At 39.8% G+C, this 26,744-nt stretch overlaps 4 protein-coding genes across 4 annotated transcripts; 2 read left to right on the forward strand and 2 right to left on the reverse strand.

Moving 5' to 3' along the window:
* The first annotated feature begins 2,685 nt into the window (after nucleotides 1-2,685).
* On the forward strand, nucleotides 2,686-5,496 carry LOC124219717 (uncharacterized). Its single transcript, XM_046627711.2, has 5 exons — nucleotides 2,686-2,844; nucleotides 3,153-3,215; nucleotides 3,923-4,783; nucleotides 4,936-5,079; nucleotides 5,187-5,496. Exons 1-5 carry the CDS (start codon nucleotides 2,775-2,777, stop codon nucleotides 5,225-5,227), a joined length of 1,179 nt encoding a protein of 392 aa, XP_046483667.1. The 5' UTR covers nucleotides 2,686-2,774; the 3' UTR covers nucleotides 5,228-5,496.
* A 1,520-nt stretch (nucleotides 5,497-7,016) lies between these two features.
* LOC124219720 (spidroin-2-like) lies at nucleotides 7,017-10,830 on the forward strand. Its single transcript, XM_046627715.2, has 3 exons — nucleotides 7,017-7,296; nucleotides 8,429-8,774; nucleotides 8,990-10,830. Exons 1-3 carry the CDS (start codon nucleotides 7,257-7,259, stop codon nucleotides 9,504-9,506), a joined length of 903 nt encoding a protein of 300 aa, XP_046483671.1. The 5' UTR covers nucleotides 7,017-7,256; the 3' UTR covers nucleotides 9,507-10,830.
* A 2,461-nt stretch (nucleotides 10,831-13,291) lies between these two features.
* LOC124219714 (uncharacterized) lies at nucleotides 13,292-16,103 on the reverse strand. Its single transcript, XM_046627686.2, has 4 exons — nucleotides 15,954-16,103; nucleotides 15,116-15,532; nucleotides 14,130-14,772; nucleotides 13,292-13,982 (listed from the first exon to the last, which is right to left on the reverse strand). Exons 1-4 carry the CDS (start codon nucleotides 16,018-16,020, stop codon nucleotides 13,835-13,837), a joined length of 1,275 nt encoding a protein of 424 aa, XP_046483642.1. The 5' UTR covers nucleotides 16,021-16,103; the 3' UTR covers nucleotides 13,292-13,834.
* Nucleotides 16,104-19,831: 3,728 nt separating this feature from the next.
* LOC124219715 (uncharacterized) lies at nucleotides 19,832-24,982 on the reverse strand. The gene is made up of 5 exons (XM_046627687.2): nucleotides 23,558-24,982; nucleotides 22,968-23,089; nucleotides 22,720-22,868; nucleotides 22,480-22,642; nucleotides 19,832-22,242 (listed from the first exon to the last, which is right to left on the reverse strand). The coding sequence occupies exons 1-5, from the start codon at nucleotides 24,240-24,242 to the stop codon at nucleotides 22,105-22,107; spliced, it is 1,257 nt and encodes a 418-aa protein (XP_046483643.1). The 5' UTR covers nucleotides 24,243-24,982; the 3' UTR covers nucleotides 19,832-22,104.
* Nucleotides 24,983-26,744: the final 1,762 nt, after the last annotated feature.

A 26,744-nucleotide genomic window follows, 5' to 3' on the forward strand; every position in this document is an offset into this window, starting at 1 on the left:
CATCCTCAGTCATTGTCACATAATTCGTACAGAAACGAGGTCGCATTTTGTTTCGGACCGCAAACAAGTTTACCGGGAGGGGTGAACATTAATGAACATTACTGTACATCGTTTGATTAAACTACGTTAGACATGCAATACATTTTCTGATCTACCCGTCGCTCGGTATTTTCATCGGTAAATATTGCCCGTTCACTTGTGAATCGCACACAGATATTCGTTTACTATCTCACACTCGCTCAGCCAGTTAACGGGTCATTGTATCAAGAGTCCTCATCTCAGGTGGCAATGACCCCTAAAACTATCCAACATTAATCACGAGTTCGAACTCCTGCGTAGCAGCGCCGTGGCTGCTATGCCAAGAATTATTCTATTCCTTTTTTTCTTTCTTTCTTTTTTCTATTATCTACTCGAGTATCAATCACTCATATTATTTTTCAGTCTATCATTTTTTGCACATGCTTCCATTGTAGAAGTTGATTATCAGCTGTGTAACATTTTGCCGTGCAAAGGATTTGTTGCTCGTTCGTTCCAACTTACCTAGAATCGTTTGGATTTCCGACATTGAAGCTTTGTGGGTGTTTTTCATCACCGGCAACAATAAATAACGAGTTGATTGCCGAACATCTTATCGACAAGAAAATTTACCGTATATTTACGCACGATACTTGGAACACCTTGGACCTTGTATTTATCTACGTTCTTCTGATTCTGATAACTCTTAAATCTTGTTTCTCTTCTCGGTAAAACAGCGTTCGGAGATTTTTAGACGATGGCAGCTTGGTTGAAATGATTCTTGGAATCTCTTTAATATCTATGCGGACAAGATATAATTTCTGTATTAACAAGAACTCTTAACCATGAAACTGTTATCGACGTTTATTAGCGCAATTGACACATCGCCAAAATATTATTCGAAATTTCGCTTAGTCAAGGAAAATCTATCGAAAGTCATTCTTGCGATAGATGGGTACTTATATTCTATAAATACTTTCTGCGGTGACTCAGTTGTCATGTAAATATAATATGCGATAATTGCAGTTCGAAAACGCAAGCGTAATTACGTACACCGTAAATACGTGGCATGAATTATCGCCGATTTATATTACTTCTTCTCTTATGCCATATTTCAGCAAACAATAGCGATAAATTAATACGTAATCGTATATAGGAACTATTTCTTATAACCTCTTTCATTTTTATACGTTTGTTTAATTGTAAGTATAAGAAATAAATCTTGAACACAATGTAACGCAACGCATTAATCACAGTTAAAGCAAATTTAATGATAGTGATCGATTGGCATCAATCAGACGTTTATTCAGAAATGTTATTATATTCTTGACCTCGAAAATCGGACCGTTGTCTTATAAGAATACTTTTTCCAATCTAAAAATCGTGAGTCCATATTGGTGATAATAATTATAACGATAATTAAAATATTATATCAAGTAAACGTTAGGTTGTGAATACTTTTTTGCGGGTGTACGGTAATTGCAATTTACACAAGAGACGCGATTCTTGTAATTGTTAATAAGAATTCAACAGCCTCGGGGTAAATCTAGTAGACAGGAATTACGATGTAGCAAAGATATAAGAATATACGTTAATGCTACATACTTGGTAAATAATTCTAACGGTTATGTACCTGCTGCATTAATTATCGTAATTAATAATACAGCAGTTTTATGCAGTAGGCTGAGTAACGAGAATGTAAGTTTTACATACAGCTATCATAACTCATGTATTTATTCGTCTTCGCATACAGATTTGCGTACAAAGGAGATGTCAGATATCTGAGATACAGCCAGTCGCCTTGAGTATCGTAATCTCGGTCTCTCGTCGAGCTTGTTGTTCAACTCATGCACAAAGGTTTGTAACTGTGAATCGATTTGATCTATATTACTAGTAAGACTGAGCAAAGGATATGTTATTATCTGTACATATTTAAATCGTTATCTTAAATGTCAATTTCACTGTCCGAATCCGAGAAACATGAATGGTTCATACTTAACCATTAATATCTGTTTTTCTCATAAATTTTTTACTCTGTACGAAATTAATGTGAATCAATAAAATTCTGACAGCTTGCATTTTTACGGGCCTTGATATTCTCGTAATTCCGCCGAAACGATCAGCTGTTTACTCGGTGCGCAGCCATCTTTGTCCAGACAAGGTTGAAGCCCATAGCAAGATTCGCGATGGTTTTAACACCGTTCTTCCATTTTACTATTCTGTTGTTTTTACATTAAATTACAGATTCAAAAGATTTTGCAAACCGTACTTTTGCAGTCTAAATCGAGAAAAACATGAATTCCTGCAGCACACGTGCAATTGCAGCGGCATTACAACCGATCAAACGACAATCTTGACAAAAATTAGTTTGGGTACAAGGAAAACTAAGGAGACGGGAAATATAACACGTAATGCATACCGATCCTCATGAAAAAGGAGACACTCTTCTTCCCTCGTCTTTTCTTACTTCAGCTTCTTCGACCATCCTCTGATCATTCGTCTTCTTGGACTTTCCCGAAAGCGTTCTGCAAATTTAGCAGTAGATATAATTCAAGTACGATTGGATCATCGATCTTCGGCATAAATCCGTATGCCGATCCGCCATTGTGCATCGTCCTTTCACTGGTGGGAGAAGTTGGCCAAGATCGGTATATAAGCCATCGGTCAAGATCGTATTGGCATAGCGTCGCAGAGTTACGAATAAGATCAGCAACTGACAGCGCCAGACACCTAGAGACATAAAACTCAATTACGACACGATGATGATCCTCGACGGCAGAGCGGCTTTAGGATTAACCCTCCTCCTCGCCACAGTTTGCGCTCGACCAGGTACGTCAAAAATAAACCTTGAAATCAAAGAAAACAAAAATAAAACTCAGGTATTCAAAATATTCCGCTCTAAAAATTGCTCATTATCTATCCGCCTGGTACAAAAACGAGAGCTTCCGGTTCACCGTCGAATGAATAGAATCGGATGTAGCATAATAAAATAATAGCAGCGATTCGTTCAGGCTTGCTACGTAAACGAGAATTCGCGAATTTGACGCTCGATTGTTCGTCCCGATCTTTTCTTTCTTTTTCATTTTTCACTCATTCTGTTTTATTCTGTCTTTTTATTTTTTGCGTCGCTGTTCCAGGTGGCTACGGAGTGAAGGGAGGACCCCACAGACAAGGACACCATTATGGAGTCGACGCGGAGCGTAAGTTAAAAATAAAAAGCGAAAAAAGGTCGACTAACGTAACAAAAATAAAAAAATGCGGGGAAAATTGAAACGTTGTTCCTGATATTCTTTCATGAGCTTAGCATGATCTGTTTCATTAGCAAAAGTGTTAACGGTGCGAAAGGATGGTCCGACTCTCGCAAACCCTGCTAGTACCACTTCTCCAGACGCTATTTTACTCTGGGAATTCTCCACCGAATAATCGCGGGATCGTTGAATATTGTGAGAATCGATCGTTTTTGACAATCGTTCCTGATTCGCAGAATCGCGGTTTTTAATTTCCATATTCTCCTTACGCGTTTACTCTGACGTGCGGACGGTTTTGATTTTGTGAAAAGAAAAAAAAAAAAACAGTATCAAAATGCATAGGTCGATTAATTACGGCCTAGTTCCATAGATTCGAAATCATTCGAGGCTTTTCGGTTTTTCGACCTCACAATCAAAGGTTTATTACTATCAATCCGGGATATTTCTGGTAAAAAATTTGAACCGAGTGAACTTATTCGAGAGATTATTAGACTTGAAGTAGTGAAAAAAATTCTGAAAACGATCTGTTCTGCAAGAAGCTTCCTGTGTTTTTTTTTTCTTCTTTATTAAAACCAAAGAAGCTCCAGCGAGTTTCTTTAATTCTCCGGGATCTCGTCCAGTCTAATGTAACGTTTGATTTTTTCTCCCACCTAAAACAGACGGAGAATCAAGCGCAAAAGCTAATGCAGGTGCTGGAAGTATAAGCGGCGGCCCCGGCGGAAGCGAAGCAAACGCTAACGCAGATGCGAACGCGAAGGCTGCAGGAATCGGTCTGGCTGGCGGCCAGAGTGAAGCCAGCGCTTCCGCCACCGCTGAAGCCGGAAGCCACGGGCATCACGGCAACATTCGCGACAATGCTGGACCTGCGGGAATCGGCGAAGGGCTGACATTCGACAATCAGCATGTCCCAGGCGCGCCACACGGCCCAGGACAGAGCGATCAGCACGCCCATCACCACGAGAGCGAACATCAACACGGAGCAGGACTCGCGGCCCATGGAGGACCCGGAGTGTTCGGCGAAGAATCTTCCGGTAGCTTCGGAAGTCTGGCTCAAGGGGTGGGAATCAGCGGAGGCCAAAACGGCGAAGCATTCGGCCATGGATCTTCCAGTAGCGGACTAAGTTCGGCTCATGGGGCGGGAATCGGCGGGAGTCAAAATGCTGAAGGATTTGGCCATGGATCTTCCAGTAGCGGACTAAGTTCGGCTCATGGGGCGGGAATCGGCGGGAGTCAAAATGCTGAAGGATTTGGCCATGAATCTTCCGGTAGCGGACTAAGTTCGGCTCATGGGGCGGGAATCAGCGGGGGCCAACAGTCGGGAAGTCTGCTGACAGGAGGTGGCGCTGGGTTCGGAGGGGGCGCTCAAGGTCACGGTCAAGGTTCCGATGCCATCAGCGGTTCTGAGGCCAGTTCCTCGGCCGGATCAAACAGCCAACAAGTCTTGGGCTCGAATTTCGGTGGTTCCCACGGAGACGCAAGTTCGGCGAATGCCGGCGCTTCGGCCGGCGCCCATGCAGGAGGTCAGTGTCAAGTTGACGCGCGTTTTCATAGTTCAGAAATTGATCATTTATATGTTAAAAACTGAAGGCGATCGAGTTTGATGCCCGGGCGATTAAATTTCAAGCGTTTACATCGATGTCGTTTACGGTAATTGAGAATTTTTGTGACGCAGGAAGTGGAAGCCAATCTGGCAGCTACAGCGAAGCCACAAGCGGAAGTTCCAGCTTCGGCGGAAGCAAAAGCACGGCCGATAGCATGGCCTGGTCTTCCGGGGGCGAGAGCGGATCTTTAGCCTCCGCAAGCAGCAGTGCAAGCAGTTAGTAGACCATGATGATCTCTAACTTGGATACGCAAATAAGCCGATGATGGTTGAATGATTTTATACCTTTTGTATAATTTATATTTTATTCTTCTATTTTTTAGGCCATTCTGGAGGAAAGATGATTGGAGTCAAGGGGCGTTAAAACAGAGATGATGCGCGCGATCGGTGATTGCAACAAGTCCTACAAGAAAAAGATCTGGAACTTGGATACGTGCAGATAATTTATGGGCAAAAAAATCAGAAGCAATTACTGTATTCCACTCTGAATGTTTATACATTACACGATAAGATAGCTAGCGAATAATAATTATTACGATTACGACAAATGTTTATCCTTGAATTTTATATAAGTCAATTCGAAATCGATTGTGATAAATAAAGATGTTTGAAAAAATAAAAATCAAAAATGTATCCCTGACTTATTTATTGTTCTATTACCCGTAGAATTAATTTATTCCTTTTTCATTGATCTATCATCAATCACATTCATATAACATATAATGTTGTACGAACAGGCATTATGTAAATGCGACGATCTATTCACCGCAATCTGCAACCGTAGGCTATAATAAAAGAAAGAATGAAAATTACATCTCCTTAAGTTTTGTTTTCATTAAAAATATTTCCCGGCATACAAGACACTGGCTAACGAATAAATAATATACCGAATTGATTTGCACGGCGTATATGATGATGATAATGATGATGATGGCATAAAGTCAACGCTAGAGGTACAATACCGAGGGTCACTTGCCTCTCGAATTGCTATTATTCGCGCGCTAATCATTCCCGATATTTTTAATTAGCATTGTCTATCCGCTTAATCTAATGCGGAAAAAAAATAGTATTCCGCCTGAAATTCACTTCTGTCACTGTGTTCACCAGTGCCACTGGGAATGTCCAACAGAATACGTAATGAGGCTGGGAATTACTGGGGCGCGTTTTAACGTCAGTTTGAAAAATGATACTACATCAATTCGTTTATTTTTTCATGTACAAATTAATTAAAATAAAGACAGTAATTTCACATTCTAGAAGAAATTTCTGTTCGAAAAATTCTCACCTGAATTTAGGTGTGATCATGAAGTTGTAAAACTATACTCGATTTGATTTGTCTTCTCGCATTCTACTCATTTAGTATCGGATCACGACTGTTACTTTTTTCGATTTCATTTTCAATATTCTTCTTCCGGAGCATAAGAATCAAAATTGTTAAACTTCAAGTTTGTATTTCACTCGTGAATCGCGCAAGGCCGTTTTCAGTACCCACTATATGCGACTATACGGCTATTTTTCAAAGTCGAAGTAGCTGCGACTTGCTAATTTTCCGCGATAAGAATGATTCAAAAAGTACTTAAATTCTTAAACTCCAGTAACTCGCAGCGGCCTCGTCCTTCGTGACGATATAATTACCAGTTGCACGGTGGTTGAATTGATTACGCACAGGTTTTACCGTGATGCTATAATGCGACCTCGCCAATGAACTCGTTCGCAGTCAAGTTTATGCACGGACAAGAAAAACCAACTCGGGCCTTTCACACTCACGGAAGCTACGGTTTGTCTGCCTGCAGTCGGGTAAATTTCACGAACCTCATGCATATTCATAATTCCACCTTACCACGCCAAGCAATTTACCACAAACTCTCAACTATTTTTATTCCCAACGCTTCTTATTCTTCCTTTTTATATTCTTCGGAAAGTTTCTTCTATTTTCGTATGGTTGGGAATGTCCTCCAGCGTACAGACGAACGCTTTCCATAGGGTCAAAACACGGCGCGGTCAACCGTCGAAATTTCGTCCGTGAGCCGTCTGCACCAACGGAATATTATTTCCTCCGCGTTATGTCCACGCATATACACAGGTATGTACACTGTACACACGTTTGGAAATAGAGAGACGACACAGAAATCGGGTATAAAACTGGAGACGGACACCGATGATGCTTCAGTCACATGACAGCCGTCCACTTGGCACAATCCACTCGAGACAATTAGTCTGAGAGTAATTATACGCACGTGACATTTCAAAACAAACACAAAAAAAAAAAAAATAGTCTAAACGTATTTTCTCCAAGACAGACTGTGAGGAAACAAAAATAATTTGTCGTTGTTGAGAGGAAATATTTTTTACACGGCCTTACTAAGTGAAGAAGAAACACACGTACGAACAAAATGAAGATAATCTTGGCCTTGGCGATATTCTTTATATCAGGTAAGACCAGAGATCACCATTTATTTATCTTCTTCTTCTTCTTCTTCTTCTTCTTCTTCTTCTTCTTCTTCTTATTTCTGCGCTTAAAAGTAACAAATTTAATGCGATGCGAAAAATATTTATGTTTATTTGATCAAGGAATACCCATCGGTGTATAGAATCTCACACTCACTGCTTAGTATACTCATAAATTACTGTTAAGTGGCTATTTGTTGAAACCAATGGAAATAAGCAACACTAACAAATACAAAATAGTAAAAAATACGAAGAACATATTGCGCAATCACCGACCACGCATGTACATTGATATCTGCTTATTAAGAGTCTCATCGCGTTAAGCACTAAACTCAACTATTCCTGCCTGTAGAGTAGAGCCTGATGTATAAGTGATAAAATAAAAAAAATTAAAAAATAAAAAAATGCCACTGCAGCACTGTAAGGAAACTGAATTTTTAAGTAGAACCTGGTCGTGTAATCGTCGAGACGACGACTTTTGGTGGGTTAAAATGAACGGAACTTTTTCTATCCCTATTTTTCGTACCTTCTTTTTAAGATTATTTTACTTTTTCTACCCGTCAACACTGAATATTTAAACGAGGCTCTTTGCTTCGCGTCAAGTTTTTTCTGCTTCTTATTTTCATTCCCAAGTGGGCAATTCGCCACAACGCATTATCGAGCATCTCTAATCCTGGTGATGGACATGTGTAGAAATTATCGAGAGGCACGTCGGTCGTTCACTCCATCATATTCCATAAAAGCTAAATCAGAAGCTAAAGCAGAAACTAGAGCCTTTTACTAAGTTATCTGTACTTTCGTATTCACGCAATTAACCTGAAACAGCCCACTGATAGCCCAGTTCTCGGTACCATATTCCTTAAAATTAAGCACGCTCCTGCATTCGGTCCCGTATAGCAAGAAACTTGAATTGGTTATGCCAATTTCTAGACTGTGCGAAATTGAAAGTCCACGTGTAGATTTCGTACGACCCGATTATTTAACTGGAAAAGACGTCTGTAGCAATTTTTAGTCTTCAGACGTCAAACGACGGATCATAAACATCATTTGGACGTAATTTTGGTTTTGTGCGGTATGTGTTATGATTCAAAGCTACAAAAAAATTAATTTCCCACAGCTCGATCGGAGTCTGGTTTCTATTTTCCTGACCAGTTGTCAGCGCACGCAGCGAGTCATAGCGAAGCCAGTTTCAACGGTCAGGGAAACGCTTGGGCCCAGAGCCAGAGTAACGCTGATGCCCAGAACAATCGGGATGGTGGACCCGGTAGACCCGGCGGACCGGGTCAATTTCAACCCGGAAATCCACCACCGCAATTCGCTGGTCCGAGCCAAGGAGGATTTTACCCCGGAAATAATCCGCCGCCTTCATTCGGTCCTGGCCGTGATCAGGGTGGATCAGCAAACGCCATCAGCCAGGCGAACGCGCAGGGATTCGGCGGAAACTATCAGCAAGCGGGACTCGGGTGAGTTTCTCAAAATCAGGAAATCTCCCACTTTGGAAGTGGAAACTGTCTTCGTTTCGGAAGAAAGTGCGTGTACGGCGTGTGACGTTGGACTCTCCGTAAGTTCCTGCTCTCGGAATGCTGAAGGTGGAGCTTAGGTGGAAAGTTTAAAAAAAAGTCGACTGTCAAAAAAACTGATCGCAAACCGTTAGTTGAATTATCTCCTTGTGTTGCAGGTTCGCGCAGCAGGGTTGGAACTCGAATGGGTTGTCCAATGCGAACGCTCAGAGTCAGGCGGCTGCCCAGAGCAGCGGAAACGGCGGCTTCGCGAATTCTCAGACCAATTCACAGGCCCAAGGCGGATTGGCGCAGAGTCAAAGTAACGCGCAGTCTCAGTTGAGCGGATTCGACGGCAAAGGTTACCCGTACAATTCGATTGCAGGTTCGACTTCCGGTAGCCAGTCAAACGGCGCCGGGGGCTCGAGCGCTGCCAGCGCCGCCAGCGCAGCATCAACGAGCTTTGTAGGGGGCATTCCAGTCGCCAGCGCAAGCGCAGCAGCCGCAGCAGCTTCCGCGGGAATCGGTGGCAGCGGTGGTTCGTCGAGCAGCGCCAACAGCGTTGCCACTTCGTCCGGGTTCAATCAGGGGTTCCAAAACGTACCCCGTCAGCCGTGGTTCACCCAAACCAGGGTTGGCGAAGATGCAAGCAGCTCGGGCAGCGACAGTTTCAGCGCTAGCAGCGATGAGGAATAGACAAAAAAAGACTGAATAATTTTGGGGAGCCTCTTAATCGGTGGGAGATTTTTACGTGAGCTCTAATTAAAACGAATCGTAATCGCAGTTTTTATCATAGTGAAACACGTAAAAAAAAAGTAGTTCTTCAAATCGTAAACAAATACGTGCTACGTCATTGCTTCATTCCCCACACCTTGGCGTATTTTAAGACAAAATGAACAAGCTTTGGATCGGTGGATTTAGACAATCCTATCTCGAGATATTGCACCTTGGAGTTTGGCACTAGCGCGAGTACCGCTAATACTCGCGCTAACGGCTGGAGATTTTAAACTGCGATATCTTGGGATTCTTTGGTCAGAAATCGACGATCTAAGGCTCATTGAAATTGATTGAATGCCTGCGTGAACAATGAAAAAGTAGTGAATTGAGAACAAAGGAAAAAACTCATAACTCGGCATGTAATTTTTTCTTACTTGAGTACCGTGTCAGAGGGGAATGTAAATCTTTGAAAATTGCCGCTTCCACCATGATTTAAGATCTTATATAAATAGTCTGATATTACGGTATCTTAAAGCACGTGGTTAAAAACTAAAAAAGAATGTAATGATTAGTAGTTTAAAATAACTGAGTGGGTCCGTTTCATAATTACCGCGATTTTGTCTGTACTAACATAATGTATCACGCCTCTCTTCAGTTCCTTTAGCCAATTAATAGACCGGTCGAGTCGAGGTAGTTAAAACTTTGATTTTTGTATCCACAAACGAAAAATCTCGTCGCTGAATTAGCCGGGTAGTTACAGTCTTTGTTCATTTTTATCCAATCAATTTTTTTCGAAGGAAGCTCCATTCATAATATCTCCCATTTGATTGCTCTATTCATTACATATTTATTACTCTTCGGAAAGATCATCGGCAATGTATAAAATACAACTTCGCCACGATCGCGGAACGAATCGCCTCGAGCAACGATGATATTGCTGTAATATGCGCATACATGTGTTCATGTGTAACTTGCATGTAAATGTCAATTTGAATATATATTATGCGTCTGTACCGTGTTAAGGAAGACCGCAAACACTGAACAGCCGGGAAATACCCGATTGGATAATTTTGTACGGGTATATGCCGAGCCCCCAGGCTACAAATTCATCGAGTCAATCTTTTGAAAGTATCTACCTGTCGTCTCCTCAATTGGTACGCGGATGTAATGCCTTATAAATTACCACAAGCGGTATAAACAGTGGCATTATGCCATATCGCAGATACTATTTATTAACCAGCATACACGATAATTTATACAACCTCTTTTTTGGTTTCAATAAATGTTTATATTTTAATACGTATTTCAGTGTTAACAAATTACATGTTTTTACTTTTACCCTGCACTCCTTTCCTCGTCACTCGTTTCTGTACAATTACATTACAAATAGTATTGAGCAAGTACTAATGTGTGCACTAACCTGCGAGTTAATTTCGTAAGTCCAGTTCTCGGTCTTGAGGTTTTCATTAAGAGGTGAAAAGTCGACCCAAACATGCTTGCTGTTAGTTTCATTGGAACGAAACATCACTGAACGATTGATAATCGCTCTGACTATTCGTACAGTCGAAATAAAGTTCGAAGCGCGTCTCAAACGGCGGCCATGTTGACTTTTTCGTAAATCCGGTCCGTCGTTCCGCTTTTTCTCGCTCGTGTCTAGCCGTAATAAAAATCGATGCTTTACTGATCGAAAATATCAATTTTTATCTCGCTGTTAAACAACGCTCGCAATATTTATATCGAAATTGCGTGTTGTTATAAACTTATATTCGTACACACGCTCACAATGATTCCAACAAGGCGGGACGCGTCATCTTCTTGCTTCTTGGAAAGCACGTAAACTCATGGCCAGTCGGTTACAAAAACATTTGATTGCGTCATCGATGACCGACTACACTCGTGTACCGATCGTGGCTATAATTATATCGGTACATGTGTCTGGACTTCTTGTGTGCCGTACTCAGTTATATGTGGTCAAGGATCACTGGGCGGGAATAAACGTTGTACGCATATAATATGCACACTTATTCGCATCAAAATAAATTTCTTACTCTTCTTCTTTTAATAAAATTCATTCGGCAAATTCCGAAACGAAATTACGAATCTTCATTCTCGCAAACTTTCTTGAATCGGTTTAAATTTTATGAGAAGAAAATACCGATTGTATGGTAGAAACTGATGACTGTTTAATGACATAATGTATAACCCAAGTATGACTATTTGATACCATCACCGGTATTACGGATATTACGAGTCGCTGGGAATTGTGCAAGTTTTTGGAAGATGGGAAACGTGATAAAAATACGTATGAAATAATAATTATACCGAGTTTTGAAAAAATTCGCATATTCAATTCAGCCAGGCCTAACGACAATTACGATTAGTTTTTCATTTTCTCCTTCTACTGTGGCATGAAAGTATCATTAAAGCTTGGGTGCATATAATTAGGGAATACTTACCGAACGCAGCCTTGGCTGGAATTGTGAGCAAGTCCGTAGGCGAAAACTCGGGGCCCCGGCCTCCGAAGTTTCTTTGGACAATTGGCATCGTTACACGAATTTGCGAATGTCACTTCCTATGCTCGCGTCATGTAATACGATGCGCCAAAATAGACAATTAAATGACGATTCGCTAGCTGTTTCAACACCCAACCGACATTCTGGTTTCTCTTTCTGGATCAGCAGCTCACTCTCAAGGTTCGCGGGAAACGAATTTAGACCATTTTTTGTACACGGGCACCGAACCGTTCACAAACTGTATCCGACACTCTATGCGTACCTTATACCGCGAATTTATTCAACGCGGTACACGTATTAATTCGCATTGTTCGTTCCGTCGTCATAAAAAATACCCACAGCTCGTTTATTCGAATTTTTTTTCTTCCTTTTCTTCTCATTTCATGATCAGAAGCGTAAAAATAATTCCCGGTTAGCCTTTTCCAGTATATTCAGTCTGCTAGCACAGTAATATTTTGTGACCAAACACATCTTTATTCGTACCAACGTTTTTTACCTCTAGATTTGATGTGCATTGAAAATGCTTGATTAAAGATGCAATTTTTTTTCTTTAAAATTGGGGAATACTCTTCAAAATCACATTCAGAAGTTATCCAATCGATTATTAAATCGTGTGCTGTTCACAAATTATTGATATCCTTAATTTGTATTTTCACATATTACGAAAGTACTCTGATCATGGTGATAATAATAAATATGCTGCGTGTAAAATTTAGAATCCAAACAAGTGAATAAAAACAAAATCGAGCTTTGCGATCCGGTACGAAAATAACGGGCACAGAAAACACGTGGGACGTCATAATTTTTTTCTCATAGCTGGATGACCTTACGCGCAATTTGCTGCATATTATTAAGTCATAGCCTTGATTTTACAAAGGCATAATGGTATGTTATGTGCTAATGAAAATTGTGTACCATCAAACTTACTTGTCCTATTAACGTGGGATATAATGTACATTATACATCTTTATATTCATGTCTGCCGAGAAATTGTTCAATCCGGTTGATTCTTTTTTTTTCACAATTTATATCTCTGCATAATGTTTATTGATATATTTATGCTGATGGTATTGCCTCTAGATTCTCTAAATTATTTCCTAATTCTGACGATTAACAACGATGAACAATTTTTACAAATGATAAATTTATTACACGCGCAAAACAACAAAAACGTGTATGTAAATAATTTAAATATTCACGTACTACACTGTATATTATATTATGTACAGGACAACGCGAGACGTTTACATAAAAAAAAATCTTTTCATTTATTTTACGAATTGGATTCAAGTTTTATCACATCGCAGCACTACTGTAGATTATATTCGAGCGTTACAATAGAGCATAACATTATCTGTATACATAGGGTTTATGTATATCACTGTTATGCATTTATACTTATCTGGTCAACGTCTGCGATTTACGGTGTATATAAATTTGAGAGCAATAAGCAATTGAAATTTTTTTATAAAAAAAAAAAAAAAAGAAATAGAATAAACAGAATAACTTGCTTTCGTGCAACACCCGCGATTGCATAACGAGGACAAATACAACAATTATAAATTATGTTTTACATTTTTTTCTTCTCTTCCAAGTAATTGCACATCGTGGTTCAATACAGTTCATCATTATTATAGTTATTATTTTTATAGTTGTCGATGTCCATTGATTTCCATTCTATCACTATCGAAATTATACTGTATAATGACAATGGTATTAATAATAATAATAACAACAAACTAAGAAACAGTTATTTCGTCTCGGGATTCTTAGTATTGTGGTTCACTTTTTCGTTTAACGAAACTTCCCAGCGTTAACCTTGTACGTTCCTTTGCCCTTGTCGTTAATCTCAACTTGGCTGGAGCTGAAAACACCTTTGGCGCCATCGACGGTGCCGCTCTTGCTTATACCCTCGTCGGCATCACCGATACGTGAAAAGATGCTGTTTAATGGATAAGAATGGGAGAAAAAAATAAAATAGAATTATGAAAAACGAAAACGAGGGTTTTCAGGTGTGGAGGATCGATAAATAAATAAACAAACACGTAAGGCCGATCCCGTCTCTCCACGTCACTCAAAATCAACTCACCCAAAACCATGGTCAGGTCCACCAAAATTCGACCCCGCCTTCGCGTCCGCCTCTGCTTGCGCCGAGCCACCTCCGATTCCGCCGCCGTAACTTCCAGCCGGGTTCGCCAAACCTCCGGGAACGCCGCCGTAGCCGCCGTGGATGCCGCCTGCGCTGCCGGGGTAACCCCCGTAACCTCCGTTGCCAAGGCTTCCACCATTCGCACCGGCATTTGCAGTGGCACTCGCAAGGGCATTCGCACTCGCGCTGCCACCTCCATTGCCCCCCCAGCCTCCATTGCCTCCCCAACCTCCAGAGCCAAATTGGCCGTTGCCACCACTTGGATAGCCCTGCTGGAGTCCTTTGTTCCCGCCGTAACTCCCAGAGCCACCGCTTCCCAAGCCTCCGGCGATCGCACCAGAATTCGCACCCGCACTAGCACCTCCGGCGCTTCCGAAGCCGGGTTGGCCGTAACCGCCGCCGCCGCCGCCATAGCCTTGGTGGGCACCTTGGTTATAACCGCCGCCGTAACCCTGATTGCCACCGTTGCCCCTGATGCCTCCGACACCTCCTTGGCTTTGGCCGAATACACCGCCCTGGGACTGTCCGTAACTTCCACTCTGGCCTAAGCCATGGTTTCCGCCTCCGTAACCGGCCCCGGCAGCTATTCGGAGGAAAAAGGAAAAAACAGGATTTGTTTGGTTGAATATGCGAGATTTTGAGGATTTTTATCGAAATTAATCAGTGAGTGTCAGAGTTCGAATTAAACTTGATCCATGATTTGATTTTATCTTGAAAATGAAATGTTCTCGATTACGTTATTCAAATCTTTCCATGCGGGTGAAGCTAGAGATTTTGTCACGTATACTTCGGTTTTCATTGCATAGTTTTTACGTATTCGCAAAGTTTAAATTTGATCGCTGAAACAAGTGTGTACAAAACAGTCCGTTGTTTAGCCTGATTCAAACTCCACCCGACGGAAAATTTTTATTCAAATTATTTCGTACCTCCGGCGTTGGCGGCAGCGCCGCTGTATCCACCACCGAAATTGCCGCCGCCGAATCCACCGCTGCCACTTCCTTGATATCCGCCACCACCTCCTTGATATCCGCCGCCACCTCCTTGATATCCGCCGCCGCTTCCTTGATATCCACCTCCGGCTCCTAGATTTCCACCATTGGAGTATTCGAAACCCTTTCCCAAGCCTCCGGCCTGACCGATGTCAGAGATGGAACCGCCTCCGGTGTTCGTGCTTCCAGCTGATGCGGTCGCACCTGCCGAACCGCCACCGCTTGCGTAGGAACTTGAGCTCGATTTAGCATTTCCGCCTCCGCTGAATGAGGATGCGGATGAGCTCGCACTGCTGAACGCGCCAGCGCCGCCGAATCCTGTTCCGCCTCCGCCGCGACGCGCTCTATGGTGATCTGGAACATTTTTCAAAATCACGATCTTCGTGTGTGAGAGAATCACGAGAATTCCTCAATACGTAGTTTTGAATAAGAGCATTCGTATATCGTTACAAATGCACAAAGAGTTCGGTTAAACGAAACGGTCGATCGTAAACGCGTGCGATTCAAATCCTTGAGTCCCACCGATAGAATTTAGTAAATTGCGTCAAGTTTTACGTAACGAAAATTTTATAACTGCACAAAAGTGAAGTAGAAAATTAAACCGTAGCGTCCGTCAGTCGAACAGAATTCAAATTTGAATACAGTGGCGGGAAAGTCCGTTGAAATTCGATTACCGTAAAGGTTGGTAAAGCACCGTCACTCGTAACGATAAAACAAAATTTAAATACAAGTTCAAGTTTCTCAATTCTTCGATATCGAAGTTCAGAATATTTACCTTCAGCCTGAACGCTAACCGCGAGTATGGCCAAAAGGCCGATGAGTTTTGCTTGATGCCGTTGCATGACTGACTGTGAGCATCACGCCTCGGATCGGTGTATTTATAACGAGATCCTCGCTTCCTTCTCCCTTTCCTCTCTCTCTCTCTCTCTCTCTCTCTCTCTCTCTCTCTCTCTCTCTCTCTCTCTCTCTCTCTCTCTCTCTCTCTCTCTCTCTCTCTCTCTCTCTCTCTCTCTCTCTCGCCATTGCTGATCAGGATGCGCACGGTGTTGTGACTTCTTCATGCGGGACCCCGGCTAACAACGAGGATCAAGGCTGCCAATTCCAACCTTTTCTTCGACAACAGCTGATGCCGGTTGTCTCTGAGTAATTTCTTTATTTTTTTCCAGACAGGCATTGTCTTTGGGCCTCTTCTCCCCTCTATAATATTCGGGGAAGAGTGATTGGTTCGCGTTGAGAAAAAAGAAACGGACAAGAGATTGAAACGATAGGCGATAAATAAACGATGCGTTAACCGATTGATCTGCACAAGGTCTGGGTTAAAGTGATTGTAAATCTGTCGGGTCAAGAGGAATATGAGCGCTACTAACATCAATTATATAATATCAATTCGTTTTTATGCCAGCGAATTCATTTACTGCAACACTCACACGCAGAGATTTCCGTGAAAACCGCATTCACGCTGCGAATTCAGCTATTTAATTTTTAGCACGAATATAAAGTTTGTCGTAAAAACAACTCCTGCAGTTTAGTGCAATTAAACGAATGTAAAAAAGATATGGTTGAGTAATAATTATAATAAGTCACAGTCTGAATTATACAGAAATATGAAAATAATGTTTGGGGGGCATATTTTTATTTTAACAAACGTTAATTCAAACAAGCTTTCTGTACATAGTGATGAGTGATTCGAGAGGAAAATAGATAGAGGCTATTAAAATCGTACTACTAAACAGAAATTTGTGCTGTTCATAAGTTTTTGGAGACAAATTTTACCGAAACAACGATAATTAAACCGCGGGAATGATGATTCTGCGATACAGATATAAATAACAGGCATTACCAAGAAAATAGGAAGTGTATGCATGAAAATTAGTAAATTAAAATCGAGTCATGCGATTTCGATCTTTCATTTGTTTGTTTCTCAAATTTTTTGAACCAACCATCGAATCACTTGTAAACGAATCGCGGTGGATCCCGGTACGCTAATTGCTGTTCGAAAGAAAAATAAACAAATTAACTAACGTTCAACTCCTAGCAATATCGTGCGTATGTGAAGGAATTACCAGGAACGGTTTTTGCGCAACAGCGTGAGGAGTAGATCTAAATCTCTTCTAGGTAAGGTTGGAGGTATAAAAATTTTAAGTACACATATTCACGCACGTACAGATATACATAGATAGATATACAGCGAGCACCTACGCCAATTACAGCGATTAGCATCGGAATATAGTCTGTAGATATACATTGCATACATGTGTATGTGTAAAATGCATGTGTGCCTTTGTATGTGTGCATGGCTGAAACGTGCGGTGTGGATAACGATGAGGCAGCTTATTTATTGAGGAATATACATCGAACAATTATGAACATGCTATATTATACGTATAAGTATGTAAAATCAGGATTACCGTCCGCCAGGGTTTTCCACCTCATACAGAGATGCCCGAATGTGATTGTAGAACGTCTACGAGGCATTTCGACTCAAAGGTTTAACCAAGCCGTGACCCTCGAGTCATTCGGTTTTATTCGTTTCACATTTATTGGTGTTGCACACAAGTTTTCGAATCTTTTTTATATGCAGTCATCGGAGCTTAGAAAAGGATACGAACATTCAAGAACAGTGAAAAAAAAATTTATCTTCGTGTCTGGAATCGATTACTTTTTGTTCCATAATTGAAATATGCGAAATGGATTTAGTCTTTTCAATTAGATCTTATGGCAAAATTATGAGATCCACAGCTACATGATCACGATCGAAATTACCGGAATTTCAAAAACATTGTGAAAAGGCGGAAATGTAAACAGACACACAACCATGCATGCATACGGTAAAATGATGAAGGATAATTAATCACATGTATTATTCATTCTAAACAAAGATCAAATGCGTATAAACGTGAATGTTTGAAAAGCGCTGAAATTGAGGTAGGGGTACAATAGCTATACAAGGACCTAGAAAAATGATACGTGATTATGTAGAAAGGCGAATTATAGACACTAAGCAGGGGAGAGCCGGGCAGAATGGGCCCATTGTACGATTGAATATTTTTTTTCTTTTTTTAATATGGATAACGCTTGAAAGGTACTTTCAGATCAAAGAAAAACAAACTGTTATGTCAAAATCGGTCTAACGTTATTCCTTTGTTAAGGGGGCCACTTTGCCCGGATCTCCCCTGCTAACCGGGTACTTCCCCTGGTGCCGATTATCGAATAATCGACATAAATGATGATAATTAATCATTGTACCAAAAGGCCCGGACCGGCTACCCAACATATGTGGCACTATGATTATTATCATCGTCATTAGTTTTTTTCCCCATCTGAACGGAGAAACGAAATTAATAAATAACAGTTTTATGTGTACTTCAAAAATTTTCAACGATCCGTTGATGAATATAGGTATCCGTATTGCAAATAGCCTGCGGCGTTTTTGCCACGATCATAGGAGATCCGCATGGTGTAATAATATGTCGGGGATTTATTAATGTGTACGCTGCGAATGATGACTGTACGCCTATTATATGCATATCCAACATGACATGTATACACAACGAATTGTACAGGGTTTTTTTTTTCAATAACGTAATTAGCAAGTGCTCGTTAAACGAGGATGTCTCAGGAACGTAAAAACAAAACACCTCGCAAGCAGTGTATTTTTAATCTTTTTTTTTAGATTAAATTAACTGGTAACCTTGCAATCATTTTTGATAACATCACAAGTGACATTGCGAATATAATATTACAAGGTGTAACTATGTTTATATAAATTGTCCAAAGTTTAATGAGCTTCCATGCTGAGCAATATGGCGTCTGAATCGGTAATCAGCTGATCGATTTACCTTGTACATAATGCGATTATAAAATTCGTACAGAAAACAATTGTACAAACTTTACGCTATACGAAAGACTGTATCACCCGCTTACCCATAATTTCAAATAGACCCGGATGAAATTGGTTGAATGTCAAAGTAAAAATTTATCTGCGATAAGGTGTCTTCAACCCTGACGGCTTCAATGTCTTCCTCTAATCACCTGATTTCCCACCACAAGGATATATGCAAAGAGATAGATATTGAGCGAGGAATATTATTCATATACGGTTATACCGCAAATGCTCTATCAACATAGTCGCTAAGCACTCAGTCACGTTGGGGTTTTCCGTAAAACTCTCAATTAAATATGTACAAGAGCAGATGTAATATACCTGCGCATTTATAAACACGGAGCCTCGAGCCATTTTCCTTGACTGACGATGACGTTACGAATTTGCAGATACGTGTGTAATAACAAATTTTCGAAATATATATGTGACGTCGAATTCAAAGAATTGCACGAACGATTCGAAAGGAACAAAAAAAAACACACACACACAACTCGTAATAGATAAGTATGATGAACGCGTGGATTCTATCGGTGAGTAAAGAAAACATTCGATCTTGGACAATATTATTACACTAATATTACATAAATTTGCTTCTTCCGAAGGATAAAATTATTTATTTCATACAGATATTTTTCATCTTTATGAAAATTGAATAATTTTAATAATACATAGTTGACGAACTAAAGCGCGTTTCTACGATGGCGGCCAAATTATTGTTTTATTTATACAGTAATATTCGTCGAGCATCATATAAAGGAACAACATTGAGATATTCAACAAGCGAGATTATTGTTATTATTGATTTTTGTAATTAATTTTACAAACGTGTTGCGTAATTTATGACGCCAAAAATTAAGTTCAGCATAGAACCATAATTTATAATGTGTGTATTTGATACGCACAGCAATGATGATGATAATAATAATAACAATAATAATAGTAATAATATTGATAAGCAAACGCCAGCCACCAACACGGCACACTACTGTAATAACAATTGCGATAACTGTACTGAATAAATAGTGTCTTAAGCTAATTCAAATTGTATAATCATACCGTGTAATTTTTAATCGGGCAAACGAAAAAAAACAACATTTTACAGGAATGAAATTAGAAGTGATCGGTTTTGCTATTCATTGTATTCTCTTTTAACGAGTCGTCGATCGATTACTAATATGAGAAAAATAGATAGCAATGCAATGGATTTAATATTACATATTCACAGTGGTAATATACTTGATATCTCATTATTCGAAAAATACGATACATTGTAAATATATGATTATTATTTTCATAATAATTAAAGATTTGTCATTGAATGGACGCGAGGAATAACGTCGTCGTGTCGACTACTTCTATATTGGAAAGGAACTATGGGATAATATGGCGTCACGCCGAGGTAACAGGTGATCATTATTTTCAAGATATTACGCGAATATTGAAGCGCGAGAAACGTCGTGCAAGCTGTCATATTTTTGTTTAGTTACGCGAAACTGATTCTGGGAAGAATGTACAATCAAAAATTGTTTTATCATCAGACACGAGCAGCTTCTAGAACGCGCAAACTATTAATTAACACACTTAACTGGTAGGTCCATAAATTCGCACGTGCGGAACCTACTCGAATTTCATATTTTTCCAAAAGAAAAGAAGTGAAATAAGAATAAGAAGTAATTCGGAAATATAGCAATGGTGAAAAAAAAAAAAAGAAAAACACTTGGGAAACATCAAATATTTGATATTTTACGCGTACAATTATTTCGTTACAACGCGACTCGCGTTAATATTTTTCCGTGGATTTTTTTTCGTTTCCTTCTTGTACTTCATCGTTTCACTTTACTTATTTATTTTTCACTATCAATATATTTATCAAGCAAAGGACACTTTTTGGGAGAATGCAACAGTAGTATTAGCAGTATCGTAGCAGGCTTGCTACAATTTCGTATAAGAATCTAAATATATGTAAACAATAGGTGTATGTGTACATTATATATTTCTATTAAATACTCTCTCCTTTCAATTCAAGGACATTTTTTCACCTAAAAATGGATACCCACAAAGAGATCACGAATGAAAGAGTGAGATTCAATATGAAAATTCGTGAATTATTAACGCGATGATCCTGAGATCCTGTTCACTTGAAACATTTATTAACCATTCAGCCTATTTCAAATTCAGTATATTTACTTTTCCCCATTCCTGCGACCAGTCTTTGCCAATTTACTCATGCACTTAATCTACATGCTGTTTTCCGCTTTTTGTAAATTATTTTTATTTATTCTTTCCGTTTAAACCATCAAGCAGCAGTGAGGCGACAATAATATTAACAGTAAAGACAATAATAATAATAATAATAATAGTTAAGTACAACGACAAATGCCATTGCGTTATGTTACCTTTTTTCTTTTACGATTTCGTATCATATTATAGCAGAACGAATAATACGATTTATTAGTTAGATGCATTTAGGTAATATTATCACTATTCGTAAAAAAAAATTATGCACGACGACGACAGATGTATTCTCGATGTCAAAATGCCGACATTCGAAAATTGTAAGCAAGATAAAATGGGTAATACATTAGAAACAGAAGATACACATACGATGGTCCGGAAAAACGATGGAAAAAGAAGTATTTATTTTTTGCCTCAAATACTTCGTATCATGTTTAATGAAAGAAAAAAGGAAACAAATTACAAATACACAGGCATTTCGGTACAGAGTTCCTATATCGTTCCAAATTGATCGATTGATTTTATTTAATATTGTCTTAGGACGGTGTCTCTATTTCCTCCCTTTATGTCACCGCCAGAGTACGAATCCGAAAGTTATTAAATTACAAAGAAATAAGGGAAAAGGGAAAGGTGTGGAGTAAAAATTAGACGATTAGACAGGCACGTGACGAGAATCAGATATATGCGGAGAAAACGTCGCGTGCGCAGCTCAAACAATAATAATAATTATAAATGATAGTAGTATTATTCGTAATAATTAATGTAAACAGACGGTGATAGTAATAATGATAATAATATAGGGTCGGCTCTAAGAAAGAGGCTTGTCCTCGGGGATGGTCGGGCTTGTTGCTATCGGTATGGCCGATGCTCGTCTCGTCGCCTCGGCTTCTCTTAATGCCTCGTCGAAACTCTGAGTTGAATTTGACCTTGACGGCACGACTTTGGTCTGCAATTCGTCAGAATATTAGAAAATGCGGAAAAGTTGTAAGGAAAAGAAGAGGTACGGAAGCATTGTGGAATGTGGAAATGGACAGAATCTCGAAAAAAGATGGCTAATACGCGAAGAGAACTCAAAAGGGATTCACTTTTTCACTTCATACCGTTCATCGTTTTTTCGACTTTCCAGGACAACAAAAGAAGATATAAGTACACAGGTGGAAGATGCAATTTCAGTCGGTCATACCTTGACATTTTCGTAAGCAGAACCAACTCTCTCTTCAAGAGATCGGAAGCTCTCAGAATTACGCATTTGTCCTAATTTCATGGAAATGCCGCTGCCAAAGCCGCCCAGAATGCTGCTGGTTTTCTCTGCTGTAGTTTTGATCACCGATTCGGTTTTCTGGAATCTGTAGGAGAAAGAATATTGTCAGAAACGAATGCAATAGCATGAAAAGTTTTTTTTTTTTTACAAACTGTAACTAACACTTGGCTCTCCTTGACGTTCCGGAGACCCTGATTAACATCATCTGTTAATTCCTTCCAGGCACCGATACCAAGCTTTCGCTTAAGTTCTTGGGAAACTTTGACTTTGCTTGCCAAAACGTGCCTCAACGTCTGTATCTCCTCCTCGACCTTTGCGCAGAAAAAAGCACGCACAAAAATTAGGATCGTAATGAAAGAGATAAATTTAAAAAAATGTGCATCGTGACGGATCATTTTTCAGTAGCTTGCCTTGGCCAACTCGGCGGTCCATTCGTCTCTTCGTTGTTCTCTTTCCTCGAGGATTCCTCTTGCTACAAAATCATCGGTAGGAGAGGACAGAGGGTCTACCGGATGGGGGGAAGCTTCTTCTCCTGGAAAATAAAAGTAATGAACACGCGAATCAAAATAAGTCATTCGCGAAAGAGGTCAGAAAATAAAAACAAGTTAAGTATGTACAAGTGAGTTTAACTAGTTTCTTTAGCTATGATACGTAATTTCGAATTTGCGAAAAAAATACATGATATTAGTTGATAAAACTCGACAGACAGCATATGCATATCAGCGCAGTCTCTTTTCCATTAACATATGATGTTAAATTTCTTACTCGTTTTGTACGGTTTTCGCAAGGTCAGTTTTCAAAGTTTCCCGCTCTTACCTACGATTCACTACTGTCGTATTTTGTCATTGGAGAAGTTCAGTCGCAGTCTGTACTTTGCTCGCAAGGTAAACTACCTATCCTGTTTCCTTGAGCAACTAGAATTTACTACAATCGTAAAAAAGGTTGCTCAATTTTTGCTCTAGCAATAATCGGAGAGAAGAAAACCAGAAATATTAAGTACCTTTTACAATTTCAAGAAACTTTTTGTAGTTTTGACTACTACTTATTTTCGCCAAATACGGTTTCGAGAGATCCTGAAATATAACTCTGACGGATCTCTTTTTCTTGCCTATGCCAACACTGTTGAAGTTACTTTTATTATTATTTTTATTAACGTTCATAAATTTTTTCTCATTCTTATTAAGTGGGTCTGATTCCGCGTCAGCATTCGTTTGCGGTATATCTCGTTGCTGCATGGGATTATTGAAATCAGTCTCAACCGATATGCAGTACATGGAATCGTCGACAACAATTTCCTCTATGTCACCGCTCGATCCGCGCCAGCAGTGAACCACGATTTCGTCGCTATCGCTGAGCTCATCAATGTCGTCGAAACTTGGTGTGTTAGCGGCTATGTCACGATTATAATAAACGTCCTCCTCGTATTCGAGCGATTCGAAATCGTGATGCTCGTCATTATCCCCGTCATTTCGTTCTTCAACACTGCCGCTCTTCGGTTGGACATGTGGAAAGAGTGTCGCAGAATTTTCAACATCTCTAATTCCAGCATCCGCCACCTGCGGCGCTTCTGGAGCCGTCGGTACGGAAATTGATGAAAAATAGCCGCTTACGGTTCCGTTCAGACTTTTCGTCGTGTCATCCTCGATTTGTTTCCTTTTCTTCTCGTCACTGTTTTTGTCCGACATTATTTTGCTGTCATTTAGCAATACGTATGTTTAATAATATTTACGTGTACAATATGCTGTCAATATCTTTTATGCAAACAAACTCATTTCGAAACAATACACACATTACGATAGTTTGTGAAATATTTCAAATTTCGTTCCAAAAACGATGCCCCACATTTTCTGAGGTACTAAAATAATGTGCAAGGGTGTTATGAAGCTAATCTATACAATTTCTTTTTTATCTTCTTAGTAATGATTGAATACACATTTCACACATGAAAGTAATATGTACAGACTAAAGGTAACTCGTCACTCAGCCACTCACTTGAATAGAAGAGTTGAAAAAAAAAAATCGATTATTTAAAAGAACCGTTCAAGTCTCGTGTACTATGCACGCCAATTTGTGTAGGTATATGTTTACAGTATGCACAACGGCAACGGCACAGCTGTTTGTTTCACAGGTAAAAGATACGTGATGGACGTGCACCGATAAATCCCTTACAGGTTGCTGGTAGAATCGCGAACAGACGGACGTTTGGGCCAAAATGGTGGCTCATTTCAATATGTAACAATAACATCAATAATAACAACAATAATTTTAGTACGAAAGAAAAAAGCACGAGGCAAGATATGACGCCGAAGTCGAGGATCAGCGCACCGCGAAGAGAATGGCGAACCATCGAGTCACTTCCACTCGGCCAACTATATCATTACAATCCCGTACAGCATAAGCAGCAGTCGGCAGCAGGGAGAGAGTTGGAACCAAAGTCGCAACAAAAGCCAGAGCCAGAGCCAGAGCCAGAGCCACGTAACCGTGAACACGTAAATGTATACGTCTAATGCTCTCTCGTGAGGTATAACCGGGTGTATACTAACCTCACCTATCAAAGAGCAGCGCTCTCCTTTTTCTGACCAAGAGGAAGCAAGAAGAAAGGAAAGGAGACGGAACTAGAGGTTCGGTTAGGCTCGGTACGGCCCCACGATATGCGGCGGCAGCCCCACCGAGAAACCGCGACGGGTCCACTTTCCCCCTCCTCCTTTTTCCCTTCATCTTCTCCTTTGAGGTTGCAAGGAGAGAAGTGAAAGAAAAACAGATGAAAAATGGCAAAGATTGTTTAAAACGAAATCAAACGAAGTCACCGTTAATCATTCGATTTTTTTCTCGATTTGGATAACTTTTTACTTCAATAAAAAAATAAGAAAACAAATAACAATCATCAAAGCCATACTTTTCTTATACTATTTTAGTATTTTTGCAATTTTCAAGTTTCTTCACTTGGTTTTGTTAGTATTCTAAAAGCTTTTGTACACTTTAAAGTATTTGCATCGATCGTTATTTTCAAATTCAAAATAAGTAGATTCTAATTTTCTCCCGTCTTTAAAAACATGACAAATAAACGGCGATTGCGAAAAATAAAGTACGAGACAATTATACCATACGAAAAACACGGAAAGTGGAGTTGGATCGATTTCACGCCATCAAAGACTTTCGCGATTCGGTTCTTGCATAGCAGCAAAAATTATGCAACGCCTACAATTTGTTAAATCGGAATTGCCATTGCACGTACATATGAATGTAAATATTAAAGCAAATCTGGTACACTGAAGTCTTAGTTGCTAGGCAAGTTGGGTAGTTGGTCGACTACAACCTAGATCACGAATTGCTCGGTTTAATCCCACAATTTACAGAGAGAAGAATTGATCTCCCGCTTCCTTGTTTCGTTACATACTTGGATTTCTATTTTCTTAAGATTTTTCTTCGATGCTTGAAACGCGAAAGGAGAAGGTTGCTGCGGTCAGTTACATGATCTCTGTATAACGGTATAACTTCGTAGATATAGCACCCGAGAAAGGAGATCGAGAATATATATTTGTCTTTGTTTATCTGTCCGTCTACCAAACTACGGTATTTCATGCGATTTTAATTTTTTTCTTCTGGAACTAGTAACGTATCTACATGTATTAAGAAAAATAAATACTTGAATAAATTCAGAATTATCAAAAGGAAACAGATGTGAAAAATCTACACGAATTAATTTGAATTTTTTTTTTTTAATCCATTTTCTTCCCCACAGAAGTAAGACATATTCGGAATATATTAATCATTTTCATCCAGAGATGGGAAGTTAGACGCAGGGCAGCACCTTACATGCATGTGATGCATGTATGTTGTACATGCGTGCAAAAGAATTGCCTGTACTAAGGAGCAAACAAGGTCAATGGTGTTCTTAGTCATACGTGATAACCTGACTCTGCTAATTGCAAGTGTGGAGTATACCGTAACTCATTGTCAGCAGAAGCAAGCAGCAGGAGGGCAGAGACAAGTAGCAAGAATGCAGCGACTACTGAAGCGGAAAATACCGACTTTCCTTTCGCGTTCAAATGTAACAGGCAAATGTTACATATGCATGTGTGTAAGCAAGTATAGGGTAGAGAAATTACGATAAGGATGGAGAAAGGTGTACTTGGATACTTGAAAATTACAAGCTGGAAAGAATTGTAGCTGTAACGTTGTCTGAA

This window comes from Neodiprion pinetum, chromosome 5, assembly GCF_021155775.2.
Source record: "Neodiprion pinetum isolate iyNeoPine1 chromosome 5, iyNeoPine1.2, whole genome shotgun sequence".
Taxonomy (NCBI): domain Eukaryota; kingdom Metazoa; phylum Arthropoda; class Insecta; order Hymenoptera; family Diprionidae; genus Neodiprion; species Neodiprion pinetum.

Excerpts from the sequence above, each read along its gene's own strand:
- LOC124219717 (XM_046627711.2), top strand. The coding sequence starts at position 2,775 with ATGATGATCCTCGACGGCAGAGCGGCTTTAGGATTAACCCTCCTCCTC. Across the intron at positions 3,216-3,922 it reads TTATGGAGTCGACGCGGAGC|ACGGAGAATCAAGCGCAAAA; the intron begins GTAAGTTAAAAA and ends CACCTAAAACAG. Across the intron at positions 4,784-4,935 it reads GGCCGGCGCCCATGCAGGAG|GAAGTGGAAGCCAATCTGGC; the intron begins GTCAGTGTCAAG and ends TTTGTGACGCAG.
- LOC124219715 (XM_046627687.2), bottom strand. The coding sequence starts at position 24,242 with ATGTCGGACAAAAACAGTGACGAGAAGAAAAGGAAACAAATCGAGGAT. Across the intron at positions 22,869-22,967 it reads GGACCGCCGAGTTGGCCAAG|GTCGAGGAGGAGATACAGAC; the intron begins GCAAGCTACTGA and ends TTCTGCGCAAAG. Across the intron at positions 22,243-22,479 it reads CTGCTTACGAAAATGTCAAG|ACCAAAGTCGTGCCGTCAAG; the intron begins GTATGACCGACT and ends GACGAATTGCAG.
- LOC124219714 (XM_046627686.2), bottom strand. The coding sequence starts at position 16,020 with ATGCAACGGCATCAAGCAAAACTCATCGGCCTTTTGGCCATACTCGCG. Across the intron at positions 14,773-15,115 it reads CGCTGCCGCCAACGCCGGAG|CTGCCGGGGCCGGTTACGGA; the intron begins GTACGAAATAAT and ends TCCTCCGAATAG. Across the intron at positions 13,983-14,129 it reads GGACCTGACCATGGTTTTGG|CATCTTTTCACGTATCGGTG; the intron begins GTGAGTTGATTT and ends TCCATTAAACAG.
- LOC124219720 (XM_046627715.2), top strand. The coding sequence starts at position 7,257 with ATGAAGATAATCTTGGCCTTGGCGATATTCTTTATATCAG. Across the intron at positions 7,297-8,428 it reads GGCGATATTCTTTATATCAG|CTCGATCGGAGTCTGGTTTC; the intron begins GTAAGACCAGAG and ends AATTTCCCACAG. Across the intron at positions 8,775-8,989 it reads TATCAGCAAGCGGGACTCGG|GTTCGCGCAGCAGGGTTGGA; the intron begins GTGAGTTTCTCA and ends CTTGTGTTGCAG.